This window comes from Hipposideros armiger, unplaced genomic scaffold (assembly GCF_001890085.2).
Source record: "Hipposideros armiger isolate ML-2016 unplaced genomic scaffold, ASM189008v1 scaffold_146, whole genome shotgun sequence".
Classification (NCBI taxonomy): domain Eukaryota; kingdom Metazoa; phylum Chordata; class Mammalia; order Chiroptera; family Hipposideridae; genus Hipposideros; species Hipposideros armiger.
Genome location: NW_017731496.1, coordinates 2,405,278 through 2,425,981, shown reverse-complemented (window position 1 = coordinate 2,425,981; position 20,704 = coordinate 2,405,278). Strand labels below are relative to the sequence as shown.

At 33.1% G+C, this 20,704-nt stretch overlaps 1 protein-coding gene across 5 annotated transcripts in view; it reads left to right on the top strand.

Annotated features, from left to right (window-relative positions):
• Window positions 1–20,704, top strand: part of RICTOR (RPTOR independent companion of MTOR complex 2) — a 107,286-nt gene that overhangs the window by 54,893 nt on the left and 31,689 nt on the right. For all 5 annotated transcript variants that reach the window (XM_019650742.1, XM_019650743.1, XM_019650741.1 and 2 more), the window contains 10 exons: window positions 336–462; window positions 3,554–3,723; window positions 8,651–8,718; window positions 11,777–11,844; window positions 15,479–15,561; window positions 16,654–16,741; window positions 17,281–17,371; window positions 17,475–17,541; window positions 17,676–17,756; window positions 19,697–19,797. In XM_019650742.1, coding sequence (XP_019506287.1) covers window positions 336–462; window positions 3,554–3,723; window positions 8,651–8,718; window positions 11,777–11,844; window positions 15,479–15,561; window positions 16,654–16,741; window positions 17,281–17,371; window positions 17,475–17,541; window positions 17,676–17,756; window positions 19,697–19,797 — 944 coding nt within the window. The remainder of the gene's footprint in view (window positions 1–335; window positions 463–3,553; window positions 3,724–8,650; window positions 8,719–11,776; window positions 11,845–15,478; window positions 15,562–16,653; window positions 16,742–17,280; window positions 17,372–17,474; window positions 17,542–17,675; window positions 17,757–19,696; window positions 19,798–20,704) is intronic.

The following is a 20,704-nucleotide window of genomic DNA, read 5'->3' as shown; positions in this document are numbered from 1 at the left end:
CTTTGTCTAGGTACTGAAAAGTTGTTTAAAATGTAAATCTTATTCTAGAGGAGCTTAGAATCTCAGGAACATTACGTGTTATTGGTAAACGAATTTATAGCCTGGACTATTAGGAGAAAAGCCAACACATTTTTCCATAGTAATGATATTAACATTTATTGCATCAGTTATTAGTGTGGTCAGCCCTTTGAAATGTTCATATGAAGCAGAAGGTTAAAATTGATGCCTGAATCTTATGAATATTCTATGGTCATGAACACCTCAGTCTAAACAAAATAGGTTTTTAAAAATGTTATGAAGTAAGTAACTTTTTTTTTCTGATTTCTCCGTTACAGATGATTACTGTGAATGCTTCCTTGTTTCCTAGTTCTGTGGCCAACTCATTAATAGCAGTTGGAAATGATGGACTTCAAGAAAGAGACAGAATGGTCCGAGCATGCATTGCCATTATCTGTGAACTAGGTAGGCGAGAATTTTCTTCAAGTAATAAAAATGCATTTTAGGAGGGCTATATAATATTTATTAATAACTTTCGTGCATGGGTTCTTTAGTTATTGATACAAAGGTATGAAAAAGTAGGACATTCCTGATGGGGAAGTAGAAGACTAACAAATAATTTCAAAATGACATTAAAATTCTATAGTTTTTAAGTTTTACTCATGAAATTTAGTATATAAGAGTTGTCCAAATTTCAGTAATTAGAATAAAATTTCTTGAAGTCTGGCTTTCAGACATTAGTTAGCCACACTATATTTTGATGTGGGTTAAAAACAACGAACAGTCCATCATACAATCCATTTAAAAAAAAAATTCTAACTGCAAAAGGATTAAAGAGTTAAATGGTGAAAAAACGGGGGAAAATGGATGAATATTTATCTGATCATTGTAAGGAAGAGGAGTTTTGAATTATCAAAAGAAACGAGAGATTTCAGCAGCTATAAGTTTTATTAGGAGGCAAGAAAACATGCAGTGTCAGAACAAACAAAGAAAAAAAATGTAATAAACGTGATAGGTAAATAACTTATTTATATACAGATCAATATGAAAAATACATATCAAAGAAACACATGGCCAATCAACATATTTAAAAAGTTGAACTTCACTTATAACCAGATATATCATATAATTATAAATGACAAGTTGTTTTTCCCACCTATAGTAGAAATGTTGTAGGTTACATTCATTCTTGATATAATAAATAAGTTATTAACAAAATTTTATACTAAAGAAACAGAAGAATCAATCATCAAGGATTTGAAAGTTCTGCCTACAATACCTGTTGATTTAGAGACAAAATCAAATTTGATTAAGGAAATTTTGAAAACAGGACTTTGACTACATGTTAATGTATGGGATGCCTGGAAAGTTATACTCACAGTTAACTTATAAAATGCTTTTATAATTAAGCAAAAAGTAATGAAAATACATGTGTGAACCCAAGAAATAGAAAAAGAAACAAAAATCAGTTTAAGGTTAAGCAGGAAGAAAGCAACAATACAATTAAAAGTCTTAATTAAAGAGCATGATAGATTATTTAATCTAACCTGTGTTAATTGGAAGAAGAAAAAAATAATATATAAATATGCAAACATACATAATGTTTGAAAAACACAAAGGTCAGAGAAACAAAAGATTACAGAAATGAGAAGATTACAGAAGAGAAGATAATAGTTTTTTAAATTATGGGATACTTTATATATATATTGGAAATCTTATTGAAATTAATAAGTTTTCAGAGAAAATTTTAATTTCCAGTTGACACAAAAAATAGAAAACATGATAGTCAAGAACCATTGAGGTACTTTATGAAATAATTGCCTCCAAAAGACTCATCCAGATAGTTTTGTCTTAAAAAAATTGTTTCACTGGCCGAGTTGCTCAGTTAGTTAAGAGCTCGCCCAAGAGTGTGAGCTCTGAGCAACAGGGTCGCCGGTTCAATTCCCAGCCCGAGCTGAGCTGCCACCAGGTGGCAGGATGGCTCAGTGGGAAAAAAAAAAAAAATTGTTTCAAGGGACAGATAATTTTTATATAGTGTAATTTAATTTAAATGGAAACTACCATTTTTTTTTATGAAACTAGTATTATATATACATATACCCCATATATACACACATACCTGTACACAAATATAAAATAAAATAATTAGAAGACTACTTGGATAACATTCTAGAATATTTACCTCAAATCAACGCTCTATAATCTTAATGTTGGATCTCTACAAATAATATAATCTTTTAATTCTTAATTAACATTGTTTAAAAACTTCTAGCAAGGTTAGTAAGATAATAAAATGAACTTTATATATTGGAAAGAAGACACTGTTACTTTGTAGATGATATATCTAGAAAACTCTGAATCAACTGAAAAACAGCTTAAGTAATTTAGTACAGTGGAAATGTGAAAATTCAGATTTGATAGATTTATTTTCTGTTTCAGCAATTGTCAGTAAATATAATAGAAAAAAAAACAAACATACTATTTCCAAAATAGAAAATAAAACTATGTACAACAAATAAACTTAAGAAATGTGTATGACTTGTGTGTGTTTTTGGAAAGTATTTTTGAATTTGTCCAATTGATTCTCAAGAATGCAGAACTAATCTAACAGGTAGAAATGAAAACACTTGGAGGGGAACTGATTCAAGAGTGTTCTGAGGGAACTTTCTAGGAAGACGAAAGTTCTATACCTTGATTGCAGTATTCGTTACAAGGGTATAGACATTGTTCAAAATTTATTGAACTGCACGGTGAAGATCTGTGCATTTTACTATATTTAGTTATACCTCAGTTTAGAAAAAATCAGAGAGAAACCTAATTTTATAATTCAGCTAGAATAAACAGGAGAGATCCAACCATGAAAACATTTTTGAAAAAGTATAAATGGAGGGGGAAGGGAAAGATTTTCTAGTAATATATTAAAAAAAACCCAAAAACGATTAAGCTAGGTTATCAAGAGATAGAAAAATGAAAAAGAATTAAGAGCTGGCAGATCCAGATGTAAAACTTTAGTATACCAGAAGTATAATAATCAGTTTGGGAAGCATGCTGGAATAACTGAATAAACATTTGGGAAAAAAAAATGAGTTTATCATAATAAGCCAAATTCAATTTTCTGACATATTGAAAACTGAAATGTTCATCATGAACTCATTGAAAACACACAGATGTGTGCACGCATACGAAGAAATGCCTGATCTTTGAGCTGAAAATCTAAAATTAAGTTACAAATCAGACAAAAGATTTGAAACATAAATATTCCCACTATATTAAAAAGTCCATGCAATTGATACGGAAGAAGAACCATTCCAGTAAAATATGGGCAAAGGATATGAAAAAGTAATTCAGGAACATAAAAAGGAATCAGGGTTTCGGGAAGTATATTCAGTGATTCTTATTAGATGCATTTTATCCAAATGCCCTTTTAAATGTCTTTGACTAGAAAATTTTTCAAGTCAGAAAGGAAATTAAGTTTTAAAATAAAATCCCAGATTTATGATTACTTTTAATTAATTACCCCCTGTATAATATATTAAGTTTTTCTTTTTTGTTTTAGCACTTCAGAACCCAGAGGTGGTGGCCCTTCGAGGTGGACTAAACACCATCTTGAAAAATGTGATCGACTGCCAGTTAAGTCGAATAAATGAGGCCCTCATTACTACAATTTTGCACCTCCTTAATCATCCAAAGACCCGACAATATGTGCGAGCTGATGTAGAATTAGAGGTAGGAACTTTAATATTCTTTTCTAGTTTTAAAATATGACTTTAATAACAAGCTCTAGATTTGAAATTTTAAAGTTAATAGATGCAGCACAGCATTATCAAACCAAAATTGAGGCTGGCTTATTCTCAGCCATATTTTATAGCTCATTCAATTAAGAATTAATTGAAAATGTTCTCAAAATACTTCATTAGTGTGTAAAGTGAAGTTTATTATTATTTTTAACTACGAAAACTTTATTAATAAAATTAAAGCACGAGTAAGGTTTACATAGACCTTTTTACCTATTTATTTAAGACCACTTTTTAAGGACTTAAGTACTACATGACTTGTGTGTGAGTAGCTCCTGCTAATTATATACTATTTATTCATTAAACCATGCTAAAAGTTTCTGAACTTGGAAGCACTTGTTAGCAGAATGGCTATATATACTTGAAAGAAATAGAATATATATCTTGCTTTATAAAATAGTCTACAATTTACATTTTTAATAATTCAGTGTTTTTTACAGTTAGTTTAAAACAATAAGGCTTTTATATATACTGTTTTACAATAAAATGTGTAGTGAAGGTTGGAACAGAATTATCACAAACTCTAGTCTTACAGCTTATTTGTGTGAATATACTACATTGTTGTTCATTACAAATGTAATTTAGAGTAAGCTTAAACTCAGGATTTGTTTGTATTTGGGTTGAAATTATATGAGGTGTAAAAGATTAATCATTCCCTATTTTGTCTAAATCATTTTATAAAACTTGTCTTATATGTTATAGTTCTGGTTTTACTAGGGCTTTTAGAAATATTTGAGATTATAAAAATGACATTATCCTATATCATTACTAACAAATTTAAGTACAATACTCTCCTTAATATGTGATTTTTAAATGTTATTCATCGTAGTCCAATGATAATAAACCGGCATTTTTGATATCTTACAATGTATTTAGCTTTAATTTTTTTCTTTATCAAGTAGAAAAACTATAATTTTAAGATTGGAGAGACCATTACACTGACAGAAGACAATATGATGTATGGGCCTGTTTTTTATTCCTGTATAATTGTACAGCAGATTAGTAAAGCTTTATTTAAATGAAAAAACTTCAAAGAGTATGATAGACTAAATATACTGTTATTTCCTTATATCTTTGCTTATATCTTCTTTAAAACCACAAATGTTCTATTTTTTCTTAACAAGATCCCAATAGCATAGTGATTGAGAGTATAGACGTTGGGCTGTACAGATCTGGTTTTGATTTTTTACTCTGTGATGTACTAGCTTTGTGACGTGGGGCAAGTTATTAGCCTCTCTTAGACATATTTTTTTTCCTAGGTAAAATGAAAGTCATGATTTTTACTTTAAAGAGTTATTGTGAAGAATAAATACTATGATAGTGGTAGCAGTAGCAGTAGTAGTAGTAGCAGCAGCTAGCATTGAAGTAAAGCTTCTAAGGAGTTAGGCCGTATTTCCAAGTGCTTTACATATTAATTCTAATCTACATAAAATGTTTCATTGAGTACCTGGCTCATAATAAATATTTAACAAATAGCAGTTGCCTCGGATGTTATTTATCATTATCATCTTCATTATAGAGGCTGCTATTAATAGAATGTTGTCCTCAGGGCCGGCCGAATGGCTCAGTTGGTTTAAGAGCTCACTCAAGAGTGCGAGCTCTGAGCAACAGGATCACTGGTTCAATTCCTGGCCCAAGCTGAGCTGCTGCTGAGCTGCCAACAGGTGGCAGGATGACTCAGCTTGGGGGGGAAAAAAAAGAGAGAATATCGTCCTCATTTTTATTGATTATATTTTATGACTTTTCATTCTAAATTAATAATTGGTTCTCTTTTCTCCATACAGAGTAACTATTTTCAGTGCCGTCTCTATTGTTAAACCCAAATCTTCCTCTTTATAAATTTACCCTGGATTCTGTTTCTACTATATGTGATATGTTTTGACCTCACAGGGGGGAAAAAATGTTGATTTAATATAATAATATTAGAAGAAGAGATAGTCTGTAAGGATTGTAATTTTTATAGTGACAAACATTTATTAAACTTATACTTCAGAGCAGGATAGGGTAATTCATAGCATCCGCTATGGAAAACTAGAAAGGCTGAATAATTATGTCAATCATATATTGAAAGCAATATAGAGCTGTGAAAGCAATAAGGATCAGAGAAAATAAAATTTTAAGGAAGGAAGATACTTTGAGAGTTGCCCCGAAGATCTGTAGATGCTTTTGTAGGAACTTGTAGATTTTTGGCACAGGCTATATAGAGGCTGAGAATATGACCTAAGCTAGGTAGAAGACGAGAGTATTTGGCACTCCTAGGGCATCGCATGACAAGTCTAGAGACATGAAAAGACCCTAGACCAGGTCTGATTTACCGCTCCAGATATTTGCTGAAATAAGAATCCATGCAGGGTAGAAGCTACAATGTCAACACCTGAGGAAAGTGCTTTGAAATATGTTGTAGTCTCTAGCACATAGAACACAAAGGCTCCCAGGAGGATGGGCCATGGGCAAAAGTTGAAAGGCCTTAAGATCTAGTGCATTTACACTGCTGATATGCAATTGATTTTTCCCCTGGGTCCACTCACTGATCAGTATATAATTAGAGGCTGAAAATCCATGTAGACTTTTGCTGAGATCAAAAAACCAGAAGAGCATTTGGCATTTGTGTTGTACTAAATTGACAAAACTGGTTGTTTCATAGCTGATTTCTTAATCTTGACATTTCCCAAATTTCGGCGCTATTCTGGATTGATAGCTAAAGATCTAAGTTCAAAACTTATAAAATATGTAGAAAAAAATTCCAGCCTGTCACTGCTAAGTAGAAAAATACTTGCTAAGCACTGGAGGGCCATAATTTAGCAAAGGAAAACTAAAGGTTATACTCTAGCTTACCAAAATTGCAATGTGGTCTCAATTTAACTCAGTTGGTGATCAGGATAAGATGATCAGCCCCCTTAATCTACCTGACTAACTGGAAAGGATAAACCATTTGATGGAGATCACATCACTTGGAACCTTTTATAAAATTCACAATGTCTGACATTCCATCAGGAATTTGACTGAATGTCATACAAAAAGACGTGACTGTACAACTGAAAACCCAAAAGAAAAGGAACATTCTATACAATTGCAGTTGGGGGAAAGGACTTTAAAACAACCATGATTAATTTGTTCAAGAAAATGGAGGAAAAGAGGAAGAAAATGGATGAAATAATGGAGAATTTCACCAGAAAATTGTAATATATAAAATGAATCCAGTGGAAATTCTAGTACTAAAAAATATAATACCTGAAATTCTGAATTCAGTGAAATTAAAAACTCATTTTGGACAAGAAGATACCATTAGTAAGCTGTAAGAAAAGTCAGTAAAAAAGTACCCAGGGTAAATCATAAAGGGGGCGGGGGGGAGAAAGGAACCGAACATAAGGGATCCAACGTAATTGTTGTCTTTGGAGAAAAGAGAGAAAATGGGCAGAAGCAAATATTCAAAGAGACAATGGCCAAAACTTCCTTTTCTAAAACTGATGAAACTTCATGTTCACAAAGCTCAGAAAACTCCAAATAAGAGAATACAAACAACAACATGTAGGTATATTGTGGTTAGATTGTTGAAAACCAAGACAAATAAAAATCTTAAGAGAAGCTTTAGAATAAAAGACATTACTTTCAAAGGAGCAGGTCTGACCGCTGATTTCCCAACAGAAATAATGGAAATCAGAAGACAGTAGAATGGCATCTTTCGTGTGCTGACAGAAAATAACACCTACTTAACACAGAAAAAATGTGTTTCAAAACCAAAGGTAAAATAAAGGTTTCTCAGACTAAAGACCCAAAGGAATTGAAAGAAACACTTGCCTGCCTGCTAAAGGAGCCCAAGGTGAGGCACAGGTGTGGGGGACTGAGCCCTGTTGCCCACAGTGAGCACGTTGTGAGTAGACCGTCTGGAAGCAGACCCTCCAGCTCCCATCCAGCCTTGACGTGAGGCAGCCCTGGTCAATGTGTGGTCTACAGTCTTAAGGGGAACCTGAGCCTTAACTGCACAGCTAAGCCCTTCCTAGATTCCTGATTCACGGAAACAATGTGAGATAATAAAATTTATTGTTACTTAAAAAATGAGAAAGACATAAAAGAAAGGCTGAAGGGAGAGTCCTCAGTCAGAAGAAAAATGATCTAAGACAAACAAGGAAATGTAGGAAGGAATGAAAAACGCCAGAAAAGTTACATAAATGACTAAATACAAGAATACTATTGTCAAAAGCAATATTAGTGATGCCTTATGCATTTTAAATTATATTTAAAATTAAAATTCAGAGCACAATAATGCAGTAGACAGTAGGGGATATTAGAAAATGAGACAGTGGTTAAAGTTCTAAAATGAGTGAATTTAGCAAGGTTGCTGAATACAAGGACAATCCACACAAAAAAATAGCCTGGATTTCTTTATACAAGCAATAAGAAGAGAATGTAATTTATAAAATAAAACCATTTAAATAATGTTCAAAAATAGGCAAAATTAAATCATAGTGTTAGAAGTCAGGATTGTAATCGTGGGGTCGGTGGTGACTTGTGAGTACAAAATGGGGGAATAAGGAAGTTGTGAGGATGCTGATGTTTTCTTTATCTGGTGCTAGTTAAAGGAGTGTGCTTAGTTTAAGAAAATCCATCAAACTGTACATTGATGACATGTGCACTGTTTTATATATATTGTACACCTTACTTTAAAAGTTCGAAAATTCAATTTGTACGTTACAAAAATTACTGAAATATATTTCTTGTTGACGAGTTTGAAGAAATAAATCTCTCAAATAGTATACCCAATTAAAAATATAGAGAAGTAGAATAATTTTAGCTTGTTACAGGAAGAAATGCATTTTACAATAAGAACTTTTTCTTCTTTTTCTGCCTTTTTTTATTAGCGAATTTTAGCACCCTATACTGATTTTCACTACAGACATAGTCCAGATACAGCTGAAGGACAGCTCAAGTAAGTACCATTTGTTCCTAATAATTTATAAGGTGGTGTGTGTGTGTTGCTATTAAAGCTTTAAATTTACCTGATTGCATGTAGAGCCAGAGCAATGTGGGTTAATTTCCTCTTTCATGGAGTTAGGTTGCAGTTCTCGCATAATAAACCGTGGTTTAAAAAATTACAAGTAAGCTTTGGGAAATTTAAAGACTTGGAATTGATTTCTCATTTAAAAAATGTAAGATAGGCTGCAGTAGAAACCTAGATCTTTAATTTTTTTGTATTTTTAGCACAATTACGTTGAGAGATTAACAGAATGAAATAACCAGGACTAGAATGAAGAGCTGCCTTAACAAATGAGTGAGCAGAAAGAAGCTAGGTCGAATTTTGAGAGTAAGGTTAAGAAGGAAATAAAAGGAGATCAAGATTATTTTCTAGAAATGAGATAGGATAATTTCCAGAGTCTTTTTGGAGAGAAAAGCACATAATTCACTAGGTATTCTGGGATAACGTTATCATTAAATTGATTCAGGGATCAAATGTACTATCTGTAAAGATTTTGCAAATAACACAGTTCCAATAAATATGCTTTGAGGTATTTTTCTAGTAAGGTTGTTGGATTGCAAACTTATTATACTTATTTTGATAGATAGTATATATTAAAATTCCTCCCTAAGTTTTGGAATATTGTGAAATGTGGACATTTTTGTTGGTTTTCTTTTTTCCCTCCTGAATTAAAAAACAGTGGTTTCATATCTTTAATCACCTCCCTCACTGTGGACTTGGCATACCCTTAACATATCGTGACCTGAGCTAAGAAATCAAAATAGATGTCCTCTGTTTAAGACTTCTCAAACCTTATTCCTGCTAGGTATGAATTGGCGTTCTTAAGCCCCTTTCTTCGCTATTCCTTATGACACTTGGACAGTCTCTTTATTAACAGAGACCATTTGCATTTTCTATTGCTGCATGACAAATCACTACAAATGTAGCAGGTTAAAATAACATCGTTTTATTAGCTCACAGTTCAGTAGGTTAGAAAACTGGCTCAGCTCTTATCTGGAGGCTTTGGTCTAAAATCCATTTTCAAGCTCATTCAGGTTGTTGGCAGAATTCACTTTCTTCCTGTTGTACAACTGAGGTCCCTGTTCCCTTGCTGATTGTCAGCAGGGACCTACTCTCAGCTTCTAAAGGCCACCCTCTTTCCCTGCCACACAATTCCCTTCATCTTCAATCACAGCAAGAATTCCTTGAATCTTTGTGCTTAGAATCTCTCTCAGACTTCCTTGTTTGCCAGCAGCTAGAGAAAGCTCTTCAGTTAGAGCAGGCCTACCAATGATCTCCCTATCGTAAGGTCTGCTGGGCTATATAACATAAACATAATTACTATCATGGCAGTGATATAGGATAGTCGTAGGATCCAGGGATTGCAGCATGGACTTGAGGGGATGAGGGACATTTTTAGAGGTCTGCCTACCAGGATGAGCAAGCAAGAGATGAACCTGGATTTTTTTTAGAGTTGGAAGGGGGAAAGTACATACACCAAAGTTCTTCCTTTCCTGTTTGGTTCTGTACTTTACTTTTATTGTTTCTGGAGTATGGGCAGTTATGGGAGCATGAGTACATTGTAGCCAGGGAATAGGAGATAAATGTTTTTTTTTTAAATATTGCAAATTTATCAAATAGAGAATGGATTACCAGGCAGTCATAACTATATCACTAACATTTTTAAGACAAGGAGCATCAAAAGCTTAATCACACAGTTGTCTGATTCTCATTTCCACCACTTCACCTCCCCATTTTAGTTTCTGTTATATTCTCATTTTGATTGGTGCTACAGAGTATAGTGTGGTTTGTGTTTTTAAGTGTTGCATTTCGCTTTCTGTAGACTATATGATTGCTCACTACTCTTTGATTTGATTTTCAGTCATTATTTTTTATCCCTTTAGTTTTTCCATTCCCAGTATTCTTGATTTCTGTATTCTCACAACTGTTACAAACTTTGTTAGGGAAGACTAAAAGATGTCACAGAAAAAAGTGGGCAAATGACATGGTAGAGATGGTTGAGGTGGCATAAATAAAGAGTACAAGACTGCTATTAAGTGTTGAAACTGCCATACCATACGTGGAAAATGTTTAACGCATGTGTACAATTGACCCGTAAACAACACAGGGGTTCGAAGCACTGACAACCTGCACAGTCAGAAATCCAATATAATTTTTGACTCCCCAAAAACTTAAGTTCTAATAGCCTACTGTTAACCCAAAGCTGAGACATATTTCATATATGTATTATATACTCCTTCTTAAAGTAAGCTAGAAAAGAAAGTATTAAGAAAATCTTAAGGAAGAGAAAAATACATTTACAGTACTGTATATTTTTATTAAGAAAAATTGCATATAAGTAGACCCATGTAGTTCAAACCCTTGTTATTCAAGGGTCACCTATATTTCTATCGCTTAATTAATTGTCAAACTATTGCATAGAAAGGAACAAGTGCGACAATTGGATACACAATTACAAAAGACAGAAGAAGCTGTTGATATTAATAATATCCAGTTATTCAGTAAAATTTCATTGAATATATGGGTTGTTGAACTTGCTTGTTAGAAATCCTCAGATAAGTTTGGGGCAAGAATTTTGAAGTAACTCGAATATATGTGGTGAATGTAAGAGTTTTATGTAGTAATTTTCTTTGCTAAGGGACAGCCTCCTAATAGGTGCTTTTTAAGCAGTCTTGTGTTGTCCCTAATTCCCAATTAAAGGGTTAATGAGCTATGTAAGAATAGTTTTCCAAAGAAGCAGGAAATGTAGAACTAAATAGAAAAGTAGAATTTATAACTTATTTTAAACCATGTTGTGAATCTTAAATTGGAGGGAAGTCAGTCTGTAGGGAAATTTGCTTTGAGGTATGTCTGATCTTTGTGTTTTTTTTAACGTTTAATTTCCTGTGTAAATCCTTAAACATTAACTAATAATAGCCCTTATTCTGATACAGTAACAGGAAAAACTCACTTTTTATTTTAACATTTTATTTTTTTGTTCACTTCCTCCCCCATCCCCCACCACACACAGAGAAGACAGAGAAGCGAGGTTTCTAGCCAGTAAGATGGGAATCATAGCCACATTCCGGTCATGGGCAGGTAAGTTACTTTGTACTGCTTTATAACATCCAATAAGAAAAACTTGACTATTTTTTCAAATGTTAAATTATTGTTGCAGCATCTAATTTAGATGTTAACCTAGTCTTATATTATGTTGTTATTATAGCCGAAGGGATTTGTACAAAATTATTAAAAATAACTATTTTTAAGTCAATATACTCATGGTTACTTGGACAATTAAACAAACATTAAACATAATCTATACCAAAATGTTTTTAACGGTGTTAGCTGTATGTATAACTAAAGTTTGTTACTTAAAAGTACAAGGTAGTATGTCATAAATACCAAATAAGCAAGATAGGCCATTAGTAGTCTTAAATTTCCTGAGAAGAAGAGGGATTATGCATGTTTTATCTTTCTGTGGAATAAAAAACCAAACATTTTTCTTAATACCGCTAAATGTGTTATTTTATATTAATTACCTTTTTGACTTTGTAGAATAATTTATGGAATAGCATACAAAGGAGTGTAGCAGTAAACAGAAAATGAAAATTTGCCTAAACACTTGTGTGTACCTAGGTAACCTAACAGATGCCTTTCCCACACAAATCACTCTCCCAGCCATTGGCCCCTAGCCAGTATGTTTTCAGTGACTCCCTCTGCCTTCTCAATGCTTTGATAAAAACCCCAGCTGTGCTGTATGTGCCTCATGACTGCCTATTTCCCCTTACCTCCATGGACAAACGAGGTATTTCTGAGGGCCCAGCTATCACACATACTTTTTTATACTTAACCAACCTCCACACATTAGTATTTCAACATAGAAACCAACACAGTCCTCCTATCAAGTTTAACTATCACTGCCCTTACCTTAGAACTCACTGTAACTATGTTTTCTGTAGCCACAACTATCAATCATCCTTTACCATCCTTCAACATTCTTGCCATTAGACCTGTTTCGATCTTACCCAAAAAATGAATTCTGGCCTGCTCTAACCAATACAGCCTAGCTACTATCTTCTCATTCTCCTTACTTCCATACTCGACTCCCACTGTCACCATGTCTCTGATCTCTGCCAGTCTCTTCCCTTCTCTTAAACATCCTTTTTACTGTGCTTCCGTTTGTCCTGTAGTCCTTATACACTGATCCATCATTAGAGACTTAGAAGCTGGGGAATCTTCCACCCTCCTATTGAAGTAAGAAGAAAAATATCGTCATTACAAGTTAGAACTCTGAAAACATTTTTCTCACAGAAATAATTTCCTAAATAGTATTTAGATTCTGTGGTACTATTAAGCTTTTGATATTTGTAACATTTCTATGATATATTTTTCAAAATCCAAATAACTGATTGACAAGTGAACTTTAGAACACAGTTTCTTCATGAGTTGCTATAGCCTGTTTTTCCTGTTAGTGCAGAGTATGTATGACCTATATCTTAATCTATAATCTCTCAAATTACTATCAAACACTAAAGTTTGAGAAATACCATTTTGATGACTTAAGCAAATAAGTCACCTGTTATATTTTAATTTGAATTTTGAACCCAAATTCGAAGAGCAAATGTAGATTATTTATAAATATATGTGTTTAGCTAGAAGTAACAGGAAACTCTTCAGAGTCCTATATGACTTTACAAAAATGTTTTCCCCAACATTTTATTGTCAAAAGTTTTAAATGTACAGAAAAGTATACCGTGAACACCAATATTCTTCCACCACCTAGATTTTGCTCTGTTTGCTTTATTATGTATCTTTTCACCTACCCATCTCTCTGTGATTTCATCAGCCCTCTTGTGTTACTCTAATGCATTTCAAAAGAAGTTGCAGAATTCAGTACTCTTGCCTCCTTAACACTTCAGCATGGTCATTATTACCTAGAGTTCAATATTTGTTAATGGCCCTGACTTGGTTATTTTTGTTTGTTTCTGTTTTTGTTTGCTTGCTTTTTAGGTAAAGTTTACCCCTTGCTGTGAAATGCACAAACCTTGAATCTACCATTTGATGTATTTTGACAAACGCTTACACATGTGTACCCAAACCCTTTGCAGGATATGGGACATTACCATCACCCCACACAGTTCATCTTGCCCTTCCTAGTTAATCCCTGATTCTCCTCCCCTAAGAAGTAACCATTGTTCTGTTTATTTCATGGTGCATCAATTTTGCCTGTTCTAAAACATATAAGTGAAATCATAGTATATGTATGCTTTTGTGTAAGGCTTTTTCAGTCAATATAATGATTTTGAGTGAGATTCATTCATGTTGTTGTATATTATATCAGTAGTACGTTCCTTTTTATTCCGTTGGGTGAACATGCCAGTGTTTTTAGCCCTCCTCCTGGTAGTGAACACCTGACCTGTTTCCAGTTTGACTGTTGTAAATAGAGCTACTATGCGCAGTCTTATCCAAGTCTTTTTGCGGACATGAGCTTTCATTTCTCTTGGGTAAATGCCCAAATGGAGTTGCTGGGTCGCAAGGTGCATGTATGTTTAGTTTCGTAAGAAATTGTCAGACTTTTCCTCAAAATCTTATAATGTTTTATACTCCCATCATCAGGGTATGTGAGTTCGAGCTGCTGCATCCTTGCCAGCATTTGGTGTTTGTTGTCAGTCATTAATTTTAGCCATTCTGGTGGGTGTATAGTGGTATGACATTGTGGATTGGATTTGCATTTCCCCGATGACAAGTGATATTGGACATTTTGTCTGTGTTTATTGGTTAGTCACATATCTTCTTTTGTGACATGATAATATGTTTAAATTTTTTTACTCAATTCTCTCACTTAAAATTTTGATCCATATAATTTATCTGAAGTCTGTCACTTGTACTCTTTGGTGCTAAAATTTAAATAATAGAATTAAACTTTGAAAAGACAAATGCTATGCAAAGTTTTTCACTTTAGGTTAAGGAGGCATTAAATAAGGGAAGCAGACCATTGTCTTACTCTCTGAAATATTCTCACTCCCTGATATTACTCATCAGAAAATGGGAGTAGTAGGCAGTCAGATCATGAACATTTTTGGGTATGAAACAAATAGAAAAAGGAAATTAAATGATAAATTATTTATAGTCTCTAATCAGTGGGGAAATTCAGAGAATGTTTGAAATACACTGTCACTTATGATAACCAAATCATATAATAGTATAATTTATCCTGAATATCGCAGATTTTTTTTTTTTAAGATTTTATTGGGGTATTGGGTAAGGGGAACAGTGTTGGGGAATTGGGAAAGGGGAACAGACAAGTTGTTGTCTTTCGATCTTAGTTGTGGAGGACACAGCTAGCTCAGCTCCAAGTCCAGTCGCCATCCAGCCGCCCAGCCGCAGTTCACAGCCACTCAGCTCAAGGTGCCATGTTCAATCTTAGTTGCGGGTAGGCATAGCCCACCATCCCATGTAGGAGTCGAACCGGCAACCTTGTTGTTAAGAGCACGTGCTCTCACCAGGTGAGCCATCCTGCCATCTGTTGGCAGCTCAGCAGCAACTCAGCTCAGGTGCAGCTCACTGGCCCATGTGGGAATCGAACCGGTGACCCCGTTGCTCAGAGCTCGCACTCTTAACCAACTGAGCCACTCTGCAGGCCCCCACAGATTTTTATATTATAGATACATTACTAAGAAATTTTTCTGAAATTCAAGTTTGATTTCTTTTTTTTTTTTATCTTCTTAAGGTATTATTAATTTATGTAAACCTGGGAACTCTGGGATCCAATCTCTAATTGGAGTACTTTGCATACCAAATATGGAAATAAGGGTAGGTAAAAGTTATTTGATTGTTTCATTTCTAGACTTTTAATGGAGGAAAGTAATTATTAAAAAGTTATTTTAGGTGATGCTTTTTCCTCATGAATTGTTAATCTATATCATAGAACTTTTAAAAATACATAAATAAGTATTTACTATTTAGTTCAATCCTAAGGATAATCAGAATCATTAGAAATACTCTTGTTAGGAATTTTGGCTATATTAAAATTGGATTAAAAATATGAAATTATGCCATATTCATTAAAATATGCAAACAATGTAGAAGGGCATTTTCATTGTAAAAGTTTCAAGCAATACAGAAATATATTTAGGAAAAAGTAACTGGTATTTATGCATCTTATTCTTTCTAACTTATGGTTTTATAAAATGAGTGGTTTTGATTAAAATTGGTTGTTAATATTTGTTGGATATATTCCTAAATTATTAGTGCACAGGAATTTGTATTTCACAGCTATAGCAAATTGAAATTGGAGGGAGAAAACATTAACTCTTCGAGTAATTCCTCCTTTCCCCGTTAAATGTTTCTGTTTTAATTTTGTTCAAAGAAACAAAATTTGCTTCTTTCTTGTTACTTGTTTATATGAACCAAACCTGGAATATTAGCCAGGGGTTCCGTGCTTAAAATGTGAACTCAAAAGCATTTAGACCGTGAAAGTGGCAGGATGTGATTATGGATGGAAAGATCTATAAGCAGGCACCTAGAGCTGAGAGCAATTCAGTTGACTTCTTACTCAGCAGATGGTGCAAGAACATTTGGAGTCTGGCTGACCAAGGTTTGATTCCTGGTTGTATATATTATTTATAGTTCCATGACCTTGGGCAAATTACTTTTAGCTTTTAAATCTATTTCTTCATGTTTACAGTGGAATTAATAAAAGATTTATTGAAAAGATTAGATCGTGTATGTTGCAAGCATTCAGTAGTCATCCCTTATCTAATATAGGCCTGATAATGGTAGTTTTCTAAAATACAGCAGTTCTGTTTTTACCAATTTCTTTGTGTGTGACTAGAACACTTAAAACATCTTCAAGCAAAGATTTTTCCATAAAAGTAAATGAACTGTGTTTATTTGCACTTGCAGCGAGGTCTGCTTGAAGTGCTTTATGATATATTTCGCCTTCCTCTACCTGTTGTGACTGAAGAGTTCATAGAAGCACTGCTCAGTGTAGGTAAGTGCTGAAGTGCATTTGTATCTATTCAAACATTGTAATTTTTATGATGTTATTCCTAATGGAGCCAGAATCCTTCCAAAGAAAAATACTGATCTAAACATTGAATATCCTTTTCTTTTCTTACTACATCACCGTGGCATGAAATTAATATAAAAATAAAACCTCCAATAAATTTATAAAAATAAGAAATTTCTAATCTCTTCTCTGACACCCTTGATCTTACAAATGAGCAGTGAAATTAATAGAAAGATGGACCAAGAAAGGAAGAAGAGATAATAAGAAACCTGTGCAATTCTCAAATTAAATGATCTAATTCTTATCTTATTTTAACCAAATGACCTCTAAGTCCCAAAATAATGAAAGTTAAGTCTGTGAATGTTTACAGAAATCATCTTTGTCTCAATGCCTTTTTGAGTCCATTTTTTTTAAACATTAAGAAAAATATTTGTAGCCTGGTGGTTGCTGGGTTTATACTTACCTGAAGTGTTTTAGTAAGATCTAATTTTCTTCTAACTATCAAATTGTAACTATTTTAGATCCAGGTAGATTCCAAGATAGTTGGAGGCTTTCAGATGGCTTTGTAGCAGCTGAGGCAAAAACCATTCTTCCTCATCGTGCCAGATCCAGGTAGATATAGAAATGGTTCAAGTTTATTACAATTACTGTTTTTATGTTAAATTATGTAATATATGGAACATTATTTAAACTTTCTGTGCTTTGTTTATTCCAGGCCAGACCTCATGGATAATTATTTGGCACTGATACTGTCTGCATTTATTCGTAATGGACTTTTAGAGGTAAGGTTCATAAACCCTATTTTATTCTGTTCTATTTTCTCTTAACAAAATTCTTTCAGAGCAACCAACATATAGGATGCATAAATATTTTCGTGTATACTATTTTGCAACTGATACATATTTTTTTTTCAAAGGGTTTGGTTGAAGTGATAACAAACAGTGATGACCATATCTCAGTTAGAGCTACCATCCTTTTAGGAGAGCTTTTACATATGGTAAGTTTACCAACTTCTCACCATGTGTCATACCATTAATGTTTTAATTTATAAAGCAGGTTATTTTAATAATGTTTCTCTGTATTATCTAAAAAAACCCCACATATCTTTTGTATGTTTATCTTGGCATTACAAAGAGCTTTTGATGCCTTGTATCTTGAAAGTATATATATAGAAAAAATAAATAGAGAGAAGGTGCCAAAAAATGTATACACATTTTAAGAAAGGAAAAAAACTATTAAATTGTAATACTCAATATATACTGATAACAAAAGATGAATACAAGTCACGTTTGACTTCTGCAATTACAAGAGGTGCTCAAAGTGGTTACCATCAGCATCCAGACATTTCTGATTATGGCGAACTACTGCTTGAGCAACGTTGACCAAAGTGTCCACTTGTATACAGTTTTTTTGGCACCCCTGGTATATATGCTGATTATAAATGGAACATATATAAAACATACAAAGTACTGAATATTGATTTTTATACTTTTGATTTTGTCAATTTGAGTCCTATAAATCTTAATCTCAGGAAGGCTTTCTACTTACAAAGCAAGGTATTATGAAACTAGATTACTTCAGTCAGCAAGGATTGATATTGATATATGACAGTGCCTGAATTTTAAAGCTTTGTGCAAAGATTCTCAATATAACTGCCTTGTTTGAAGACAGTTTTATCAGGAAAGTGAGGTTTGGAGGGTAAGAATCTTTTTTTTTCCCATGATTTTATGACATCAGTAACTTCTGGAAAAAAGGAGCTAAGAAAGTGATCTGACAGTTCTTTACTCCTAGCAAACCAAGCAATGAGGGAACTCTGTTTATCAGCTAGAAATTCGTATTAGTAGATCACATCATAGTTAATAAAATATTAACAACAACAACAACAACACTTTGAGCTCATTAACGAAGAAGTAACCAAATGGCAAATCTGCCACAAAATATTGGCAGAGTATTTTTTGTTTTTGTTGTTGTTTCAGCACTCCCCGTCACCAACCCCCAGTTGTTTTTCTTTTTTGTTTTGTTTTGTTTTGTTTCTTTTTCCCTTCACACAGCAGCTGGGCTGTGTGAGTGAGGTAAAGAGAATTAAACAGAATTACATGATAATTGTTTTGAATTATTAATTATTATTTAATAATGAATTATTTAGCCATTTGCTCTGTTCTCCTTCGGAAAGAATTAATATCTCAGGTTCTCAGGTTTATTTTTAATTCTTAAGATATCATTGCCTGTAAGCATGTCACTATCCAGAATTATTTGCATTTATATAAAGGAACTTTTATAAATTTCATCTGTTCCTTTCCTCTGTATACCAGAATTCTGTGATTCTTCTGAAATATAAAAACTGGTCATTTTGAGTAGTATATCGACATTAATCACTTATTATTCATATGTCTTCTGGCTTCCACGTTTAATTAACTATCTTCATTGGTAGAAAGCAGATTTTGTGGTGGAATTTTGTTTGGAAAGCAGGAGTTAATAAGTTTCTTATTTTAAATATTGTTGGAATATGAAACAAACCTGTTTTGAGAAGGTGGTTTTTAAAACCTAAGTAGTCAACTCATAAGTTATAATATTGATTCTAGCATTTTAAATGTTATTTTTAATGTAATATGGTAGCTCTGGATCTATTTTTGATATCAATTAAGAATTGAGTTTAATTGGATACTGCTTAAAAATTTATAATTTAATGTTATAATAAAAGACCTATTAAATTTATGATTGTATTAATATTATATGAGTCTACATCTTTGTATTTGTTCCATCTTATACCTGTTGAAAGGAGATGAGAAAAATTATAAATAAGTATGTATTGGAAAGTAAATCATTAAGTTAATTTCATGAGTAAAACCTGAGTCCTTAGTATTATCTCTGTGGAAAGTCTAGAACATGAAGTATTTCTATTTCTCAACTCTTACAAAATATTATGTTTAATTTTAGGCAAACACAATTCTTCCTCATTCACATAGCCATCATTTGCACTGCCTGCCAACTCTAATGAATATGGCCGCGTCCTTCGATATCCCTAAGGAAAAGAGACTGTAAGTATCACAGCCCCTGCAAAGCTTGTGCCTGGTATCTTTAATACCCACTTAGATAACCTTCTCTTCTTTTTAGAAAGCGGTATGGATAGGTTATAGCTTAGTAAAATCAACATTTTATAACATGTTTCTGGACAAGGATATAGACTTTCTACCAGATCACTAAAAATGTTGGCTGACAGTCTTTTGGACTATTTAATGTTTTGAGCAGCAATTCAGGCTCTTTTTAAATGTCTGAAGTATTTCAAATTAATGTAGCACAAAAACTAACAATATATTTTATATGTGTGGTTAAAATTAATGTTGGAATTCAGTAACCCATACTATAGGCATTGAAATGAACTAGTACTGAAGGAGACATTGCAAACATAGACTTTATAAACAAAAGTGTGGCAGTATAGCTGTAGCTCTGCTGGAATTCCACTGCTAATAATAAATATAATTTAAAAGGTAAAGATGGAGGAGCTTGATTGAGAAGTGCTAGTAGGAATCTATTTTTATTTGGTAAAGATTATGTCTAGGCCAGGGGTGTCTTTTTTTTTTTTTTTTAATTATGATCAGAAAAAAATCTATATATTTGGACCTTGTTTTTTGTTGTTGTTAGTGAAATTGTAGTTAATTAGCTCTTCAGAACTAATGAGTTTTTGTTAGCAGTTATAACACATTTTTCAAAAGTTTAGTTAGCTTTATTAATTCAGGAGTACACATGTGAGCCTCACTATAGATAAATAATATTCTATTAATTTTAATTCTGTCAATGAAAATACTATTATTTAACAAACTGAAGTTGTATTATAAACTGAGGGCATTAGGGACTATCTCAGTTCTGTCTCTAGGCTTACATTAGTCATGGTAGCTTTCAGCTTTAATTTTACTTTCATGATGAAAACATGTCTTTCCTAAAGCC